Source organism: Mastomys coucha, unplaced genomic scaffold (genome assembly GCF_008632895.1).
Source record: "Mastomys coucha isolate ucsf_1 unplaced genomic scaffold, UCSF_Mcou_1 pScaffold22, whole genome shotgun sequence".
NCBI classification, from domain to species: Eukaryota; Metazoa; Chordata; class Mammalia; order Rodentia; family Muridae; genus Mastomys; species Mastomys coucha.
In genome coordinates this window covers 261,913,613-261,934,130 of record NW_022196905.1, presented here as the reverse complement: position 1 = coordinate 261,934,130, position 20,518 = coordinate 261,913,613, and the positions used below count along the sequence as shown (strand labels likewise).

General features: G+C 47.9%; 1 protein-coding gene across 4 annotated transcripts in view; it reads right to left on the bottom strand.

Moving 5' to 3' along the window:
* Tcf25 (transcription factor 25) overlaps window positions 1-20,518 on the bottom strand; it is a 31,779-nt gene that overhangs the window by 4,184 nt on the left and 7,077 nt on the right. For all 4 annotated transcript variants that reach the window (XM_031341738.1, XM_031341737.1, XM_031341739.1 and 1 more), the window contains exons 2-16: window positions 19,290-19,451; window positions 18,254-18,328; window positions 17,448-17,566; window positions 16,430-16,495; window positions 11,576-11,658; window positions 10,548-10,678; window positions 9,544-9,643; window positions 8,695-8,788; window positions 7,139-7,231; window positions 6,914-7,019; window positions 4,902-5,061; window positions 3,565-3,652; window positions 2,603-2,761; window positions 1,176-1,266; window positions 415-494 (exon numbers count right to left, since the gene is read on the bottom strand). In XM_031341738.1, the coding sequence (XP_031197598.1) occupies window positions 415-494; window positions 1,176-1,266; window positions 2,603-2,761; window positions 3,565-3,652; window positions 4,902-5,061; window positions 6,914-7,019; window positions 7,139-7,231; window positions 8,695-8,788; window positions 9,544-9,643; window positions 10,548-10,678; window positions 11,576-11,658; window positions 16,430-16,495; window positions 17,448-17,566; window positions 18,254-18,328; window positions 19,290-19,451 (1,607 nt within the window). The remainder of the gene's footprint in view (window positions 1-414; window positions 495-1,175; window positions 1,267-2,602; window positions 2,762-3,564; window positions 3,653-4,901; window positions 5,062-6,913; window positions 7,020-7,138; window positions 7,232-8,694; window positions 8,789-9,543; window positions 9,644-10,547; window positions 10,679-11,575; window positions 11,659-16,429; window positions 16,496-17,447; window positions 17,567-18,253; window positions 18,329-19,289; window positions 19,452-20,518) is intronic.

Genomic DNA, 20,518 nt, shown 5'->3' with positions numbered 1-20,518 from the left:
TCAGAAATCCGCCTGCCTCTGCCTCCCAAGTGCTGGGACTAAAGGCATGCACCACCACCGCCCCGCCAAAGCAGTTGACTGTTACTTCCCAGTGTGGCATGTCCTTCTTAGGCATTTTTTCCACAGGCTCTACACAAATGTGGTGTCTGCTGTGTGCTGCAGTGCACCAGGCCAGAGATGGCTTCTCATTCTGCACTTCTCAACTTGCTACAGAACCTACAAGGAAGTGGTCAGACCTCTGGGCACTCAGAAGCAGCTCTGTGTTACACTACTTCCCGTTTCTCCGACTTCTGAGTGGATTGGCCTGTTTAGCCTATATTTGCCATTTTCCTTCTAGTCTGTAAGGGCAGCCCCAGTGAACCCCAAAGTACCAAAGTGGGTTGTGTGGGTGTGAGGACAAAGCAGGGACGGTACCTCTCTGGTCTGACGTAGGAGTAGATGGTGTCCAGGGGAGGCAGAGGGTCAAACCCCATCACAGACTGTGTGGTCACATCCTTTAGGAGGGGACACAAAACAGAGACTCTGGAGCAGTGCTGGCAGCCTTTGCCTTCTCAAGCTTCAGCTGGTCTCAACTCAGACCTGGCCTATCTGCCAGGAGGCAGTGACAGCACCTGGCAGAAATGGCTGTTTCCTCCAAGAAACTTTAGGTTTGGGCGGAATGGTCTCTCCCAGAGAATAGTTAGGGGGAACATGTCACATTTTGCCCCCATCAGTGGTAGTTGGGGCAAAGGGTACTTTACATAGGTGGCACTAATCTGTACTCATGTCACCAATGACTATCCTGACTACAGACCATGGTCTGGGGGTGAGAGCCACTGGGTCCCACTGAGCTGCTGGTTCACCAACTGATCCAGCCTTGGCCACACCCTAGAGTGCCAAACAAGGGATCTGTGAGAGCAGAGCCAAGGTTATGCTGCAGGGGTGCAAGTTACATGAACTACTGTAGGGTTCTGTGAAGAAGACCTAGGTCTCTGTCACATAGAGCATGACACCATGCTGGAATAGCTCACTGGGGCAATAACATGGTGAGAAAGGCTCAGACAAACTGGCCATGGGGACAGACCCTCTGCACCAGTTCCAGCCTACAAAGCATGCAGGCCAACTGTGGGTAGCTGTACTATGACTGGCACACATTGCTATATTATGACCAGCACACATTTCCGCACCCCTCTTACCGAGGGTAGGGCAGCAACAGCCTCCTTGATCTCAGACAGTATCACGTGGCGGTGGATGTTTCTGGGCGCACGCTGGTATAACACTTTCCGCCTGAGGCCAGAGTAGAAAACAACAGATAAACTGGTGTCCATAGTGCAAAGCGCCAAGTTACCCATGCCCAGCCTGGAGAGCCCCAGTACACACTGGCTTGTCTGACTTCTGGTAAAGCTTCCCATGTCACTCTTGGGTTGAAGCTGTGCTACTAGCCCACAGACCAGTGGCAAGAGTAGACTCTGAAAGTGAACTCTAGCTTGGTCTGTAATTTGGCCCCTTCATCCATGAACTAAAAGTGAGGATAGGTGGAATAGACAGGGTAGACTGGTGAGACACTAAATAAGTGTCCACAATGGAATCCCGGGTGTGCCAGTCCTTATGGCTACTGTACGGGGTTTGCCTCATGCTGGGCAAGGAGCTGAGATCCGTGCAGGGAGAGGCATCTAGCCTGGACAGTATTCACGAGATGGGGAGGGCTGAAGAAGAGCATTCCTCTACCCTCCCCAGGGAACTCAGAATTTGCCCTCATGGGTCTCCTTTCCCTGACTCAGGGAGATGACACAGCCAGGACAGAACAGAGCCCTCACAACTGGCCAGCCTAGCTGAAGCTGCCCTTGACCAGAGCCAGGATGCTCATGAGGACCATGAGCAAAACTGCACAAACAAGCAAGAAGCTCCTTCTCAAACACAGCATACAAGGCTCTTTTTTTGGGTTTTTTTCATTTTTTTGGTTTTTTCGAGACAGGGTTTCTCTGTATTGCCTTGGCTGTCCTGGACTGGAGCTCACTCTGTAGACCAGGCTGGCCTCAAACTCAGAAATCCACCAGGGGCTGGCGAGATGGCTCAGCGGGTAAGAGCACTGACTACTCTTCCGAAGGTCCTGAGTTCGGATCCCAGTAACCACATGGTGGCTCACAACCACCCGTAATGAGATCGGACGCTCTCTTTTGGTGCATCTGAGGACAGCTACAGTGTATTACTCCAGAGCAAGCAGGGCCAGAGTGAGCAGGGCCATCCTGAGTTCAATTCTCAGCAGCCACATGATGGCTCACAGCCATCTGTACAGCTACAGTGTACTCATACACATCAAATAAATTCAGCAGGTTGCTCTAGTTGCCTTTTGTCTCCAATTTGTGTCAAGAAGGGTAAGAAAAGCTATCACCATAGAAATATGGAAATAGAGCAGAAAAAATAGAAACCAACAAGCCATACCATTTCACATCTATGTGGACAGCAGGTCCACAACACCCACATCCCTTCATATCTGTGTGGACAGCAACAGCTGTGCCAGGACCACTGGTGGCTCTTTCAAAAGCTAAACTGAATTCTGAGGCCCAATGTCTGAGATAAAGACCCAAGAGGGACTCAGGCCAGCAGGGTGCCCTCAGCTCACCTGTTCTCACAGGCCTCCACAGCAGGGTCTCCAGCATCCACTGCTTGCAGAACCTCATGGACATTTTCCTCTAGCCAGTTCATAATGGCAGGCTCTTTCCAAAGAAAGTGCGACCTCCCCAGGTAGAGACTCACCAGCTGGCCCAGGGCGGGAGGCTGGCTGGGAAAAGCAAGGGTTGAAGTTGACCTCTCTCAGAGCTCCATGGGAGAAAAAGAATACCCAAAAAAGGCCTAGTGCCTTGGAGTAAAAGTGGCTACCCCTCAGCTGCTGGCCAGGACATTTCCACCTTCTCAGGGGTTGGCATACTTCTCACAGCTTGAGTTTGAGTACTTAGTCGAACATGAGAAAAGAAACAAATGACTGTATGTTTCTGTTTCTCTGTGGAGCAGCAACAAAAGCTGGCCTACAGCTGCTGACTAGGCACCAGCAGAGGGGTGGCAGCCACCACATGACACATCTTTTTCTGTGTGTTTTTTCTTGTTTCTGAGAAATGTGACAGTCTAGAAATCTGGGAAAAGTTCATGATACTAATGGCCATGAGCCCTGCCACCCTCCTTCTCTCCCCATGGGTTATGCCTCCTGGATTCACGCCCTGACCACAACTCTTCTAAGGAACCATCCTGAGAATCTCTTTTTTAAGACAGGGTTTCTCTGTGTAGCCCTGGCTGTCCTGGGACTCACTCTGTAGACCAGGCTGGCCTCGAACTCAGAAATCCACCTGCCTCTCCCTCCCAAGTGCTGGGATTAAAGGCATGCATCACCACTTCCTGGTGTGAATCTCATTCTTGAGACTGGCAGCACCTCACTTGCCTACACAAGTGAGACACTCTGCACATTGGTGTGGCTCCAGGGCCATCCTCCACTACTCTAGATGGGTAGGCATCCCCCAGGACAGGATCCTCTCCTCCTTTAAGGGTGAGGAAGCAGAACCTACAGTCTCACATCTGCAGGGCTCTCTGTACCTTATCTCAGCATCTGGCCCAAAGAAGCGGTGGTTTGAGACTGTGGCATCAGGCCGCACACTGCAATACTCCAGTAACGGCATAAGAACTGCAAAGAAAGCAAAGATTCCATGGATTCTGCAGCCCTTGTCCCAGCCTTACAGCAAAAGACAAGAGACGCTGGAAGATAGCTGTCATATATACCACTAGGTATTCTGAAGGTAAAGGAAGCTGAGCAGCCAAGGAGTCATTTCTGACTACCATTACAAAATTTGTATGTAGCTTGGATCTCTTACACTAGGCTCCAAAGTAGCTCTAAACTCTACCGACATGGGTGCATGTCCCGTTGACTCATCTCATCTGTATCCAAGGAATACTTGTCTATCACCTCCAAGCATAGATGGCTGCATGTTTTAGTCATATGAAGGTTAGACTTGAAGGCAGACTAGAGAGAGTGGGGTTGATTGTGCTAAGAGCTAACTCCACAGGGACCAGGATCTGACAGATGGCCAACAGAGCCGACCTGGCTCTCTTTGCATATAGTACTGTTCACCTAAGCTCGAGCTTCTCTGAACAGCTCACATGCTGGTAATCTACCAAAACACAACCCAGCTGTCCCAGTGACTTCCTGGGACACGCTCATGCCACAGTGTCCTGTGAGGAGGGTGTGCCTCGTTAGCCGGTCCCCAACAGAAAAGGCACTGCAACCTACCTCAGACCAGGTGGCAGAGGCAGCTTCTAAGTGACAGAACTGACCCTCACTGGGTCAGCAATTTCTGCCTGAGGTTGCCAGGTCTGGTTGGTAGGCAGAGTTCTGGCCAAGACTCGGGGAACTCAGAATCTACAATGTAGCATTAACTCTGGAACTTTCTCACAAGAGGAGTAGCTGCCCATAGTCTTGTGTCAATGTCACTTTGTGTATACTCTTAGAAAAGATTTGGGCAAGATCTCTCTCCTCTACTCTCCTGGTCACAAGCTTGTGAGGACATCTGGGCAGTGCACCAGGGCTTCTTCCTGGCTATCACAGTCAATGCCCTTCAAAGTGCCTTTGGGCTAGCCTTGGGTCTCCAGATGCTACTTTGTTTTTCATTCTCTAGTACCAAAGGCTATCTAACACACTGTCTGGAAAAAGCCCCACTCTTCTGAAACTAACTCTCAGAGAAGACGTTCCCCCCCCACACACCTCACCAAACTTGTAGTAGGCTCACTGGAGTGGGCAGATTACTGTCTAACTAAAGCTACAGAGAGTTGTTAGGCCGTTAAGGGAATGCAATCTTTGTATTAAGTACGGAATGGGCTGTGACCTAGACTCAATCCCCAGGAAGACAAGTTCCATCCCCACAGGAGGTGGCACTCACCTCCAGGGAACATGGTGAGCGCCTGCTGTATCAGGAGGGAAGCCTGTTGCCTGGCAGAGCTGAGCTCATGCTCAGGCAAGTCTGTTTGCTGACTCAGAAGGAAATAGGCCAATGGAACTGAGAAGGCAAAATTTGGGAGCTGGGACAGGTTCCGATGAGCCTGTAAGGATGAAGAAACAACGTCTAAGGCCTCAAGATTGTAAAGACAAAGCACATGGTTTACAGATGTGTGGTGGACGCCAGGGAGCCCACAACTGCTTCCTCTTGGGCCCTGACCTGAAGATAAGAAAACCTATTTTCTACAGGCAGAACAGACAAAAGGCAAAAGGACACAGAAGGGCAGGAATCAGCCCAGTCAGATGACTGATGCTATAGCAGCAGGTGGGCTTAGAGCCTCTCAGCTCTAGAAGCAGGGAAGCCAGCATAAAGCTCATAGAGTCAATTCAGCAGAAAAGGGATCCTACTCCACCTAACACAAGCCTTTCCCAGCACCCTTCTTTCTTTCTGTGTTTTGAGAAGACAAGTGACGTGTATATGTTGTCTTTATTGTGCACATGTGTATGGTGCACACACACATGTACATGAATGCAGAGGCTGAAGGTCAATACTGGGTGTCTTTCTGCAATTATACTTCATTATTCTGACCTTTAAATTCTATTTACTTATTTGGTGTGTGCATGCACACATGCATAGCATGGCACATGTGTAGAGGCCAGAGGATGAACTGCAAAAGTCAGTTCTTGCCTCCCATATGTGGGTTCTAAGGATCAAACTCAGTGCTTTTGCCCATCCTGCCATCTCTGTGGCTCTCTCTCTTCATGTTCTGAGCCAAGGCCTCTCCCTCACCAAGCCTGCAGCTCATCTACTTGTCTGCACTGCTAGCCATGCCCTGCCCCTGCAGTAACTCAGTAATATCACATTGTGCCCTGCTTTTTATGTGGATTCTGGATATCCACACTCACGTTCTCTTTCTTGTACAGTGAGCACTTTACTGACTCAGACTCTGTCCTTGTCCCTTCTGTCCTGGGAACTGTTATCATCACAGAATTCTACAGCCACATAAACCATAATGACCGCTCACCTACAGCCCTACATGAGCTCTCCTAGAGCCATGCATTGAGCTCCAGGAATAAACTCTAGATCCCACGAAGCAAAATTTCCTGGCCAACTATACTAAGCAGTATGTAACTTAAAATGTTTTATCTCTTTTTAGTTAATGTAAAAATATATACTGTGAAAAAAACTCCCTTACTAGCCCCTGCTGGAAGCAAGTAGTACAGAATCCATCCATCCCTTCTTTCCAAGAACCAAGCGTGGCTTGGATGAGATCCTATCCTCCTTTAAATTGTCTGGTAGGTGCATTATGGAGAATGGTCGAGCTGATCTTAAAAGCATGGTAGCTAACCCAATAAACTCAAACTGTTACTTCCACTCATGTCCATAGTCACAGGCTAGAAAGTCTATGTTGTTCCCTGGCGCCGCCTGGCACCCAGCGTGTGCTGAGCATTCACAGCAGCTGGGACAGGTGGCAGTGTGGTGCAGCCCACCCTCTATTTTTATTTCCATGCAAATCTGGCAAGGCAAAAGTGACAAGTTATGGTTATTTTCTGTCTGTCCAGGATTCAGCAGTGTGCTGAGGTTGCCCGTGTCCATCTCATGGCACCCTACATCATGACTGCCTCCTGTGTGACTACAGCGAGTCCTGGGTCTCCCCAAGTTTTCATCAGCACTAGCAGCACAGTTTTGCACGTGCACTCGGTGCAGGCCTGTGGACAGTGGTTCTCACAGGTGCAGGCCTGTGGACAGTGGTTCTCACAGGGCTGCTGGAACGCCTTCTAGGAAGACTGGACCTTGTTCAGCCAAAAAGGCAGGAGGCCCTGGGATCTACCTGAGCTGATCCAGGCTCCCAGCATCTTGTCCTAAAGCTGTCCCCCAAACATATACAGTGTGGACCAGAAAGGTAGAGGAGCCACAGCTGTACCTTCAAGGCACGGTACATGGCCTACACATACCTCCCATTCCTGGAAGAGGCGGATCAGGTATTCATAGTTCCGGGCCCGTAAGGCCAGGTGGTCAATAAGAAGCAGCATGCACAGGGGGTCCTCATCTGGCTCAAGGCTTCCGGGGGCAGCATAGTGAGTGGAGAACAAGGGAGACAGAGGAAATGTTGTCACGGCTAGAGTCCCCACAGGTCTGTGGTGAGCATAGGTGGCCATGCAGTCAAAGGGAATACTTACCTCAGGATGAGCTTGCAGTACTCCAGTGCAGTACGTGGGCATCCACGTTTCTCCAAGAAACTCATCTGCTTGTAGAGGGCCAGGTAGAAGCTCCTAGGTCAAAAACAGTTCCCCCGTGCGTTAGAGTGACAGGAAGGAAGCTGAACACGGCCCAAGTGGCTCAGCACTGTGTCCCCTCCTGGTCACAACAGCATTTCCTAAGTGGCCAGACAAGAGTGTTTGTGAACATTCCCTCTGTATCTGGAGGAAATACGTCCTCTTTGTTATTTATTTAGTTATATAAATAAAACCCAAGCTTTTCTGGTTTTACATGGGATCTGATGATGCTGCCAAGTCTGACCTTGAACTCCTTGGCTCAAGAGATCTACTTCTGAATGCCAAGTCTCTATATAGGTGCCACACACTTGGCTATAACCATGTATACGTGAAACTCCTGACTTTTTTTTTTTTTTTCTGGTTTCTCTCTTTATTTATTTATTTATTTTTTCGAGACAGGGTTTCTCTGTGTAGCCCTAGCTGTCCTGGAACTCACTCTGTAGACCGGGCTGGCCTCAATCTCAGAAATCTGCCTGCCTCTGCCTCCCAAGGGCCAAGTGCTGGGATTAAAGGCATGTGCCACCACTGCCCGGCTCTCTTTTCTGGTTTCTTAAGACACAATCTCCCGTAGCCCAGGCTGGGACCAAACTTCCTATGTAACCAAGGCTGACTTCTCAGGGCTGAGACTGTGCCGGTGCCACTGTGCACAAACCTGTCTTCTTGCTAGTTGTTTACTGACTGCCATTTAAAAGAAGGCAATTAAATCTGTATAATTATAATCTTAACTTGTTCTCAAACTTTAACAGTTGTCATAGCACTGAAGATGGATGCATAAAGCTGGATGGCTTTAGTCATCTTGGTGACTTAATTTAGAACCTGTTTCAAAGAAGGACTTAACTTAGAACCTGTTTCAAAGAAGTAAGAGTTTAACTAGAAGAGTCAAAAGCAATAAATACTCAGGAGCCCAGAGAAGGAGATCCAAACCCAACACTCAGTGCAGGAGTGGACAATGGCTGAGACTAAGGTGGGAGACAACCTGGGGCAGCCCAGGGATACAGAAGCAGAGGACTAGATACCAAGGAAGGGCACACACAAGATAAAACCAGAGGGTGGCCAGGCTCAGAGAAGGCCAGAAGGGAGTGCTCCCTGTGTGATTGCTGAAGTCAAGCTAAACCTGAGTTCATCTCAGATTTAAGAACCAGAAAACATAACTACAAAGCACGCTGCAGAACTTTAACCTCACTGGGAATGGGGGTTCTCCTCCAAAACCATGAGAAGCATGATTCCAGAGCTCATGGTCTGTGGCTTGTCGGGCTCACTTGTAACTTGAACAGGTTTAATTTGGGGCCAATCTGATGTTGGTTCTTTGAGTCAGCTGGAAATACACCAAAGCTTAAAAGGCACCCTGTACCTTCAGGACCCTGATCCATCCTCAGGGACAGGACAATCTTGTATCACAACAGCCGCTCATGTGACTTGAGGGTACCCCTGTTACTCACTCTAGGGTGGACCAGACTCACCTGTTCTCAGGTCTGCGGTAATCCAGCCTGCAAGTCCCACTGGTGAGACTGAACAAGGGGTGGAATGCACACTCCATGCTGTACAGGGCTCTCTCTGTGGGCCACAAATATCACAGGAGGGTGTCACAGACAGAATGATTATAACGCTCTTTTCTAACAATTCACAACAAGGAAAGTTCTGGAAGGAAAGAAGTCATGTAACTGGGACCCTAAAAGAGGGACGGCATACACAGACTTCAAGATACTCCTGAATGACTCTAGCTTAGTGCAACATACACTTGTAAGCTCTAGAGAGAAATGCTTCCTATACCAGGAGATACAACTGGTGTTGTGAGCTGCTAACACTAGATACCCACTTGTTCACCAACATGCATTGTCACAAAACCTGCGCAAGCACATTCCCAGCAGCACCATTTCCAACTGTTGAGAAAACAATGTAAATGTTCATCAACTGATGACAGATACACAAGATTTGGTCCACACACAAAGTTATAGCAACAAACAGGTACAAGTGTGATACATGCTCCAGCAGGGACCACAAAGATGGGAAATGAAGGAAGCCAAGCTAGGGCCATGCGCTGCATCAACTCAACCCTTCAAGCACAACCGCAGACAGAGCACAGTAGCAGTTCCCAGGACTGAAGAACAGGGCCTGCTTTAAACCAACTGACACAGACGGTGGTGATGGCTGTACTGCTGCATACACTAAATACAACGAGCGGTATGTTCTACATGAGCGAATCCCATGGCATACGAATTCTTTTCTCCATGAGACATTCTTTGTCACCTCATAGAGCATCTACCCATGAGCTGGAGCTGCTTGGTGGCAGTGCAGGGGGGCTGGCTCACCTATAAGGTCTCGAGCCATCTCTTGATCCTCCTGAAAGCGGCAGGCATCACTGAGCTGCAGCAGTGAGTCCACATGATAGGGGCTTGTCTGGAGCAGAACCTGTTGGAACGGAAGATAGCCCTAGAGAGAGGCTGCAGATAGCTCATGGCCCTAGAGAAACCCTCGTGAAACATGCTCCCAAAGGGCACAAGCCATACCTGTGCTGGGAATAACAATCACGGTGAAAGTCAGAGTTTGTTTTTTGTTTTTGATAATTGTTTGGTTGTATTTATTTGTTTGCTTGCTTATTTTTGAAATATGGGCTTCACTATGTATCCCTGGCTGGCTTGGAATTCACTATGTAGGCCATGTTGGCCTCTAATTCAGAGATCCACATGCCTCTCAAGGGCTGGGATTAAAGGCGTGCACTACCATGCCTGACTCATAGTTCACTTTTAACTCAAAGTATGTGGTGCTGTGGCTCAGGTGAACCATTGATCTAGTTCAGAAACTGGCCTAATTATCTCTCTATGCCCCAATCAAAAGCAACGGAATCCAGAATTTCTCCTCCCTCGAAATATGACAGCATTTAGGGGTGAGGTACACAAAGGCACAAAGGGTGAGCTTCTCTTCGTCCTCAGTGATTGTAAACTCAGCTGTGGCCCAGGATGGAGCAGACAGAATACAGGCTGCTGCGTTACAGACAGACAGGCTGCCTGGGAGAAGGGGACCAAGCATCCCCCGTGCCGCATCACCAAAGCTGATCCCACAATGCCCTGCACACAGTTCCCAGAAGGGACCTGAGAACAGAGTGTGGCTATCCTCTGAGGACAGGCTATACCGTTAGTCCCAAGCATACTTCCTCTGAACACATGATCTGACTGCTCTACACACAGGCATCTTCCACTCTTGGGGGAAGCAGTTGTCCCTCAGATATAACTCCCCAAATTTCAGAGGAACCCAGCCCAGGCACAGCACATTGTTTGACCCCCACCCATCCATCAGGAGCTGCAGGGTTACACACCACAATGTTGTTTGGCTCCATGGACTCCACAGCCACCAGGAACTTGTGCTGTGCTTGTTGATACTCTTCATTGTGGTCAAATGCAAAGAAAGAAAGGCCTTTCTTGGACTCCAGCAGCCGCATTGATAGACCTGCAAGGGAGGGCAGGCTGTGGCACCTTGCAGGACTCCACAGCTCTAGGCAGTCAAGTCATAACTCTCCTGTTGAGCTCTTGCAGAGTGCTTAGGCCTCCTCAAACTGTGTGAGAGGCACCAAGCCCTAGAGTCTTATCTCTTTTGCTCCTCAGATCCACCCCGAGTATACACAGAAAGGAAACATGCAGGTCGCTATGGCTGGCTGTACAGTGAGCACTGCACCAGAGTGAGCACAGCACCGGTCCAGCAGGTGGTTCTGACTTATAAGTAGGTACTCTTGTTCACTGTTCCTTATAGACAATGCTGGGTGTACACAGACATTTTCCCTGGTAAATTTCCATCAAACAGACCAGTAACTCTAAGTTCCCGTCCTACAGTGGTTCTACCTAAGACCAGAGTCTGGCATGACCACATGGTCAATAAGCCTGCCTGCACTGGTGCACAGGTGTTCTTGCTGGCAAGGCAAGAGGCCTGGCATAAACAAAAGATACTGTCAGGTACCAGGCCACACAAGTCCAACGCTCCTACACAGGGTTTCACAGGCACAGGAGAGGCAGGACTATTGGAGAGAGGCAGGCCCACTTTACTGCTATCACCAGGACAGCCACACACCGATATGCACTTCCCTGCCTTCACCCTGCGAGGGGCTCTTTTGTCTGTCAATCAAGATAACGGACACTTTTCCATGCCACAGAGTTAAGTAACTAGCAAGGATATTTACTTCATGCTCTCTTGCCTCTGTCCACACCATTGCCCTCTTACTTTAAATTACACAGACTTGGTAGCTTGCTGTGAAATATAAAACCATAATAAGTTAAAATAAACTGACTGCCAGGGAGAACTGAAAGCATTAGTTTTGGATCTAAGCCACTGCCTAATCCAGCAGGGCCTTACCTGGTTTGCTGTATCGGGGCCAGGTGCTCTTAGGGGTTGTCAGCCATGTACACTTGGGATATACACGCTGTCTCTGTCGAGGCCTGGGTTAAACAGAACATAGCACAGTTTTATTTTCCATGGTGGATAGGAACCATGCTGGTCTACCCAATGCCCATGGGAACTGTGAAGTTAAACAGCAAGCAGGGAAGATATAAGGAAGAGAAATGAATAGGATGCCTATCAGGCAAGATGAGGGTGGACAGAACACAGCATTAGCAATAGAGGTAGTCACCACACAGAACAGGAGAAACAAAGAAAATTCAGGCTGGAGGTGAAGCTCTGTGTGCTTATCTAGCACACATGAGGTTCTTGGTTCCTCCTCAGCAAAAACAAAAGAGAAAGTTTAAGCCGTCCAATAAATAGGCGGAGGGCCCAGGCATGAGGGCACACTATGTTAGTCCCAGTACTCAGAGGCAGATGCAGGTGGATCTGAGTCTGATGCTGGCCTGGTTTACATAAAGTGCTCTAGGCCGCTGAGGCTATGCAGTAAGACCACATCTTGGATGAAAAGGTCGGGGCATCAATAAGGAAACCAGAAAAATGAAAGCCTGACTTAAGATGACAGGAACAGGCCAGGCTGCTACTGCTCTGCTGACAAGAGGGAGCTGTGGTGCGCTCCTCCCAGGGCATCATCTGAACAGAAGCAGATCTTGGTCCCGGCTTAGTGCTGAGGACGAGGTGAAGGCGTAGCTGATAAACTGACACAGGAAAGTAGGAAAAAGGAGCCATGGCAATGGCGAAGAACCCTGGAGGCACCGCACAGCTCAGGAAGAACATTAGCCCAACAGAAGAACACCAAAGGTTTGCAGGAAGAGGAAGGCCAGGCTCCTCATACAGATCTTGTGTGGATCACAGGAGCCAAATCTTCCCATGTCCTGGTCAGTGACTAGGGGAGAGGGGAAGGAGGAGCCTTCTTTCTTCTGGTTGACCCGAGTGAGTGACCTGTGAACATGTGATATTCTCTATGCTTCCTTGATCATTTGAGCTACGGCAAAAATGAATGAGTAACAGATTGTACTTTCAGGAACAAGACAGAAAAGCTTCACAAAGAAATTAAAATAGCTGCAGAAAAAAAATCAAGTATATTAAAGAAACAGTCAAATCTAAAGCTGCCCCCAGGTCCCAGGCTGTCCTGCCCCCAGGCTATCCTGCCCCATCCTGCAATAAACATTTCACCTGAGGGGCAGCTTGAAGTGGAGAGGAGGGTCTGATGGAACACTGGAAGGTCACAGCCCCACAGAGTAGTGGGCATGCTCAGAGAGGTTTGGGGAGAAGCTTTGGACAGACAGTCACAACAGGAAGTTGAATCCCCCAAAAGAGCCCTAACCACTTCAGGAGGAGGGAAGGCTCCAGGCTTTGCCTCAGAGCAGCAGGGTAAGGGATGGAGACAGAAAGGAAAACGCTGATGTAACCTACACTGGCCTTGAACTTGAGATCCCTTGGCTTCAGCTTCCTAAGCACAGAGATTATAGGTGAGCAACACCACATCTAGCCAAGTACAGTGTTTTTTAAAACTCTTATTTTTAAAAGGTTTGGTTTTTTGGGCTGTTAAGATGGCTCTGCGGATAAGAGCACTGACTGCTCTTCTGAAGGTCCTGAGTTGGGATCCCAGCAACCACATGGTGGTTCACAACCACCTGTAATGAGATTGGACGCCCTCTTCTAGGCCTGAGCGAGTTGGGCCGGCAGAGGTCCAGAGTCCAATTCCCAACAGCCACACACATGATGGCTCATGGCCATCTGTACAGCTACAGTGTACTCATACACATAAAATAAAATAAATCTTTAAAAAAAAAGTTTGGTTTTTTTTTTTTTTTTTGAGACAGGGTTTCTCTGTGTAGCTCTAGCTGTCCTGGACCTCACTCTGTAGACCAGGCTGGCCTCAAACTCAGAAATTCACCTGCCTCTGCCTCCCAAGCACTGGGATTAAAGGAGTGTGCTACCACCGCCTGGCAAAGGTTTTTTTTTTTACATTTGTTTTATGCATATGCTTTGTAAACATGTACATATGTGTTCTACGAGCATGCCTGGTACCTGTGGAGGTCAGAAAAGGGTGTTAGATCTCTGGAAGTGGAGTTATGGAGGGTGTGAACCACCTCGTGGGAGCCAGGAATAGAACCAGGTCTTCTGCAACAAGAGCTCTGAACTGCTGAGTCAGCTCTCTGGCCTGTTTTTTTCCATTTGATATAAGTATGTGTGTTCACATTCATGCACACATGTGTGGGCATATATACTCGATGGTTCCAGTGTGAAGGCTGGAGACAACTTGGGGGGTCGGCTTCTTCTTCCATCATGTTAGTTTCTGACTGCACTCGGCAGCAGGCAGCTTTGTTCACTGAGCTGCCTCTCCGGCCCAACTTAGTTTTATTTGTTCTTTTTGTTTGTTTGTTTTTGTTTTGTTTTAGTTTTTTTGAGACAGGGTTTCTCTGTATAGTCCTGGCTGTCCTGGAACTCACTCTGTAGACCAGACTGGCCTCGAACTCAGAAATCCACCTGCCTCTGCCTCCCAAGTGCTGGGACTAAGGGTGTGCACCACCACGTCTGGCTTCAACTAAAAGTTTTAAAGACATAAATATAATTCAAAGTAAAGTGAACGAACTATGGTCATGGTGATAGTTGCAGCTGTTCAGTAGCTCAAGAATGGGACTGAGGGATGTTCAGTGTGGACTTTGTAACCTGTGGCCTAACCCTAGCACTACGCAGGATGATGTAATTATGGATTAACGTCAGTAACTCTAATTTACAGAAACAGGATGTATAAACTATAATAACTCGGCAGACAGACAAAGCACGGCTGCGGGGAAGGGGTGGGGGAAGCCCTCTTTGTCAGTTTGATAATATTTAGAATTACTAAGACACATCTCTTGAGTATGTTTGTGGAGGGACTAACGGAAAGACTTACCCTGAATGTGACCCATACTATGGCTGGGAATCAATAAAGGGTGAGAAAGGGGAAAGACTGAAGAACTAACTGGCTGACTGACAGGGGCTCATGTAAACCAGGCTAGCTTCACATTCGCTTCATGGGCAGCTGAGGATGGCTTTGAACTCCTGGTCCTCCTGCCGCCTCCTCCTCTTCCTCCCCGAAAGTGCTGCAGTCCAGTTGTGTGTTACCATGACTGGGTTATGTGGTGTTGAGGATCAAACCTAAGACTTCAACCATGCTAGGCAAGCACTCTGCCAAATGAGCATCCCGGCCCCAAAAGGGAACATTTGAAATAGAAAAAGTTTTCATCGGTGTTCCCAAAGAAGACATAAGGGCTAAAAAAAACTTAACATTAAAAATATAAAGCAAGAAATAAGTAGGTAAGCCAGGCACGGGGGCACACACCTTTAATCCCAGTACCTGGCAAACAGAGGCAGGTGAATCGCTCTAAGTTCCATGCTAGTCTGGTGTTCCAGACCAAGTAGGTCTACATGGTGATGTTTATCTCAAAAATACAAAAGCCTGAACAAACAAAACCCCACAGGAAACACGAGGAAAACAGCAGCTAACAGCAGACGAAACGCCAGTGGGCTCAAGCCCTAAGCTAACAAACAGGAATTGAGACAACACCAGAAACCCAAACCCTCTTGCATTTGCCATGGGGAAAGGAAGAGACCGACCCTGGCAGGGTGTGAACCTAAGATCTAAGCTGCACAGCTCCTCTGAGGGCAGCTCGGCAGCAGATGGGCCTCAGTCTCACAGAATGTGTGCAGGGTGCACAGGGATGACGGCCTAGAGGTGCACACAGCCAGCATCTGGGGTAAATAACCAACCCTGGCATGTCACAGCACACAGAATGCCAACACTGAAAACTAGATATGCAAGACAGGATGTTACAGCACCAGTAGAATTCTCTCATGGTCACATAAAGCAAAGTCTGGCATGTGCTCTGCAAGCTATAATCAATTACCAAAAATAGCTCAGGGTGTGTCGAGAGAATGAGAATCAAAGGTCACATGATTAAATTGATTATATTTTTTAAACAAGAAGCACTTGTTTACAATCAAGAAAAAACCCCACAAAACTTCAAAAGACAATGCTAGGGGCTGGAAAGTGGCTCAGCTGTTAAGAGCACTTGCTAACCTCACAGAAGGCTTGGGCTTGGTTCCCACAACCCACATGAATGCTCCAAACTGTATCTGACTACAATTCCAGAAGACCTGACACTCTCTCTGGCTTCTGCAGGTAACTGCATGTACACAGTACATTTTCAGACAGGCAGCCACTTTATGAGTGCACTCTCATGAAGCACTTGATTCTTATATATTTTATCAGTATTAATGATAATGATAGCAGAAGCCTATAATCATAGCACTTGAGAGGCTGAGCCAGAAGGACAGAGAATTCAAGTCCTGGGCCTCAGAGATGACCCTATCATAAACAGTCAAACAAAGATAAGGCTTCCTAGGCACTCTGATGGAGAAGCAGAGAGAACACACACACACCTCCTAACAACTTTCCCAGAGGTGGACCATTGTACTCTCTTCCTTTCAGGAACCACGGGACACGCTGCACTGCCGTCCCTGTGGCATGATGCCCAACACTAGGAACTATTAAACCAGTGACCACAGTGTCTTTAGCGTCTTTACAAATACGATGGACATCCTAGAGAGGAGGGTGAGAAGGACAGAGCCACAAACCTTTTCTTTTGAATCATTTCGGACCTAATGCCAAGAGTTCTATTTATTCATTACGGATGTAAATACTTTCCCCCTATGAAGAACCCATGGCAATCTTTCTGCCTCAGTTCCCTCAACATACCCTTCTGTCTAGAGTGTGAGAAAGACTAATAGAACTTAAAGAATACAGACTGAGTGGAGCCTCACCTTTGCTCGCCCAGGACTGCTCGAGCACCAAAATACCTCTTCAGTTCTGTGTCTGGATTCAGGTGTCTGTGAGAAAAGAGTTAAGAATAAAAAATTATGTTCTTTTACGATAACTGGAAATTTTTATAAAGCTACATAAGAACCTAGTAGGGAGCTTGGCTTGTGGTGGTAGTACATGCCTATAATGCAGTAGGTGGAAGGCTGAGGCAAGAGGAGCAGGGGTCCCAGCTAGCTTCGAGCACACTGAGACCCATTTTCAAAAAGCTGGCAACAACTGTGGCAGGAACTACACTTTACTGAGTATATGGAAGAGCAACAGATAGGTACCTACCCAAATGTGAAATGGTGCTCTACAGCTCAGGAATCCAAGACATAAGGGGCAAAGTCCTCTGAAAAATGGAGGAGCGCTTCTTCCTCATCATTTCTTAGACGTTTAATAATAAGCTTATTTGTCTGTCTTGAGGAGCAGTGTCCCATTCTGTAGCCCAGACTAACCTTGAACTCGTGCCTCAGTCCACTGAGTACTACAGGATTCAGTGTGAATCCCCATGCCCAGCTCCACATTGTTTTGTGTTTTGGGAACTGAGTGTGAAGCTTGCTGTACAGGAGATGGGATCCAGGGTCTGCCACATGCAGGTGTACACTCTACCACTTTCCAAACATATGGTACATTTTCTTTCTTGAATTCATCTTACGCAGCCCAGGCTGGCCTTGAACTCTCCATTCTCCTGTCTCTACTTCACAAGTGCTGGGGCTGGGGTTACATTGTTTGCCACTAGACCTGACTACAAAAAGACAGTACATTTTCTTCTGCCTTTTTTTTTTTTTTAAAGACAGGGTTTCTCTGTGTAGCCCTGGCTGTCCTGCAACTCACTCTGTAGAATAGGCTGGCCTTTAATTCACACAGATCTGCCTACCCTGCCTCCTGAGTGCTGGGATTAATGGTGTGCGGCACAACATCCTGGTCTGCCTTTTTAAAAATACTGTTTTTCTCTCAAGGAGTGAGGGTAAACTGTACCTGTGCTCCACATAGAGGACATGCTTCCTGGAGCTCAGTGGAGGGGGGCCGGGGTGGCTGAACCCACTGCTGTCCTCAATCCGCTCTAAGATGCGATCGATGTCTTCTAGTCCATTTTCCTAAAAGCCAGAACAAGCTGTTAATCACTGCACTGACTCCCACTGCTCGGATTCTAGGCATGTGCCACCACACCTGGCTCTGACTTTACTTTCAATGTTATACAACCAGCGACAGAATGAGTTACTTTGAAGAAGAATGATTATATTGACTTACTTCCTAAAAGATATTACCATATGCTGCACATATACTCAAAAAGGAGACATGTTTCACTAGAGAAATCCAGAAGAGCTGCAATCACAGACTCAGAGGGCCCAAACACCACTGTGTCCTCTGGAGGAGCTGACCTCCTTGGGTAAACTGAGTCATGACTCCTCACTGGCAGTAACAAAGCTATGACTTTTTCCAGAACTAACAGTTAAGACATGGGGCGACAGGACGGCACTGTCTGATGATGGCTGGTCCACCATGGCTTCTACATTCACTACCAATCCAAGTCATGAGGACAAGGCAAAGGCAGCTGAGGGAGAAACGCTCACCTCAGAACCCAGGGTCCAAGAGTGGGCTCTGATAGCCAGGGAGCAAAAGGGACACAGCAGATGCTCGAGCTCTAAGTGCTCTTCCCCTTCGTTCTCCTCTTGGGAAGCTAGCCAAATGTTCAATAAGAAACCTTCTCCAAGGACCTGCCTGAGGCCCCAGCAGGGAACAGCGAGGCTCAGGCAGAGGAACCAGACTGTTTGACAACATACCGAGGATTCTCCTGTGCAGCTTTTCTTATTTTTCTGCTTCTTTTTCTTCTTTCGGAGTTTGCCACTTGCATTAGACTAATGGAAGAGACATTTTAATCAATGGAAAGAAAGAAAATCATAAACATTAAGAACTACCCAGCAGCCAGGCCTGGTGGCACATGCCTTTAATCCCAGCACTCAGGAGACAGAGGCAGATCTCTATGAATCTGAGGTCAGCCTGATCTATATAGAGATCTCCAGGGTAGTGGGGGTTACACAGTGAGACCTGAATTTTAAAAAATAAATAAAAAATAAAAATAAAAATTTAAGCTGGACAGTGGTGGTGCATGCCTTTAATCCCTGCACTCAGGAGGCAGAGGCAAGTGATCTGAGTTTGAGGCCAGCCTGGTCTACAGAGCAAGTTCAAGGATACCCAAGGCTACACAGAGAAACCCTGTCTCAAAAAACCCAAAAGAAATATATAAATAAAATATACAAGTAAACAAAAACATAAACAACCCCAGTCCCCTCTGTGCTAGTCCCCATCCCTCCTCCATCCTCAAGTCCTCCTTCATATCCCTGCCCCTGTGTGCTCCGGGCCTTCCCATGACTATAGTAGGTAGCACACAGGACCACCCAGCCACCTAGACACTGGCATTCCATTGTCATTTTGGCAGCCATTCCCTGATGTGCTCTACCGACCCTGAAGATGGGACTCCCTGGGCCAGGGTGGCTCACTATGAGGCCTCTGCTCCCCCCTGCAATTCCTCCAGTGGCCAAGCCCTGTGAGAACTTGTGCTTCACCAGATTGCATGTTCTTATCAGGCATAGGCACTCCCCAAAGAGGCAGGTAGACATGCTTATGTAACCACTGGTCTTCAGATTTCTACAGAAACCCCATCCAGATTCCGCAGGGCGACAAAACAATTGATGAACTCAAATTTGGAAGAACTCAAGAAACTGGTAGCACAGGGTAGATGTGGCCAGCACCTTGGGGCTCTCTCTCTCTCTGGCATGTCTCACAGTTACCTATCACTATGTGATTGATCCTTTATACCTGTTCCGGGGACCCTGCTTTAGTTGCACCTCCATCTTGCTTGGTCTCTGGGTTTCCATGTTTAGCCCTTCCTTTGTTCCCTGATGACACAGAGTCTGGCAGGGTACAGTCAGACCTCTCCCCATTTACCACAAGGTCATCCTCAAGATCCTCAATGTTTATCTGGAAAAAAGGATGAGAAGGAGATGAAAGCAACTGAGTACCACAGTGCAGTGCACACAGAGACCCTGCTGAGCACCACAGTGCAGTGCACACAGAGACCCTGCTGAGCACCACAGTGCAGTGCACATGGACACTCCGTCCAGCTGAAAATGGAAGAGAACTGTGAACAGAGAGGGCTATGAACGGAGAGAGCCTGATCCATGCAGCACCAAGACATTTCTGAGCCTGTGAATCGAATTCTGCCTTAGTCAGTGCACTGAAGATGTGTATCATCTTTAGGCATGACATTCAGAATCCCCAAACCACAATGACTCCATTTACTGAGTACCACAAGGGTAATTTTAATTTCTTCTCTCTTTATGTGTATGTGTATTCTGCCTCCATGCATGTATATGCACCATGTGTATGTCTGGTGCCCATGGAGACCTGAGGAGGGTGTCATAACCCCTGGAGTTGGACAACTGTAAGTTGCCACATGGGTGATGGGAATCAAACCTGGGTTCTCTGGAAGAGCAGTCAATGCTCTTGACTACTGAGCGATCTCTAGCTTCAATAAACTATTTTTAACTGTTAGACTTCCCAGACACACAATTCCTGTAAAGCTCTCTGTAAAGACAATTTACTTTCTGCATTGGCAGAACAAGCCAGCACAACTCTTCATTGTGAAGATTGATTATGTACCTGGGAATCAGGTACAATAACAGACATAGACATCTATAGGGCAGAAGTGATCAAATACTTGGGAACATCACAGCTTTTCTTTTTTCATTGCTGAAAAACTCTTGCAAATGGAGTGCTAACACATCCATTCTTTCCTCCTGGCAATACTCACTGTGCAAACGTTGCTAGAGACACCAGGGCAGAGGACAAAAAACAATCAACATAGGCTGGAGGGAGTTCAGCAGGTAAGAGCACTGGCTGCTCTTTCCAGCGCCCACATGGATGCTTATAAACCATCTATAGCTCTGGTTCCAAGAGATCAAATGCACTCTTCAAGCCTTTGTGGGTGCCAGGCACACATGTGATACACAGACATAAATGCAGACAAAGCATATCCATACACATAA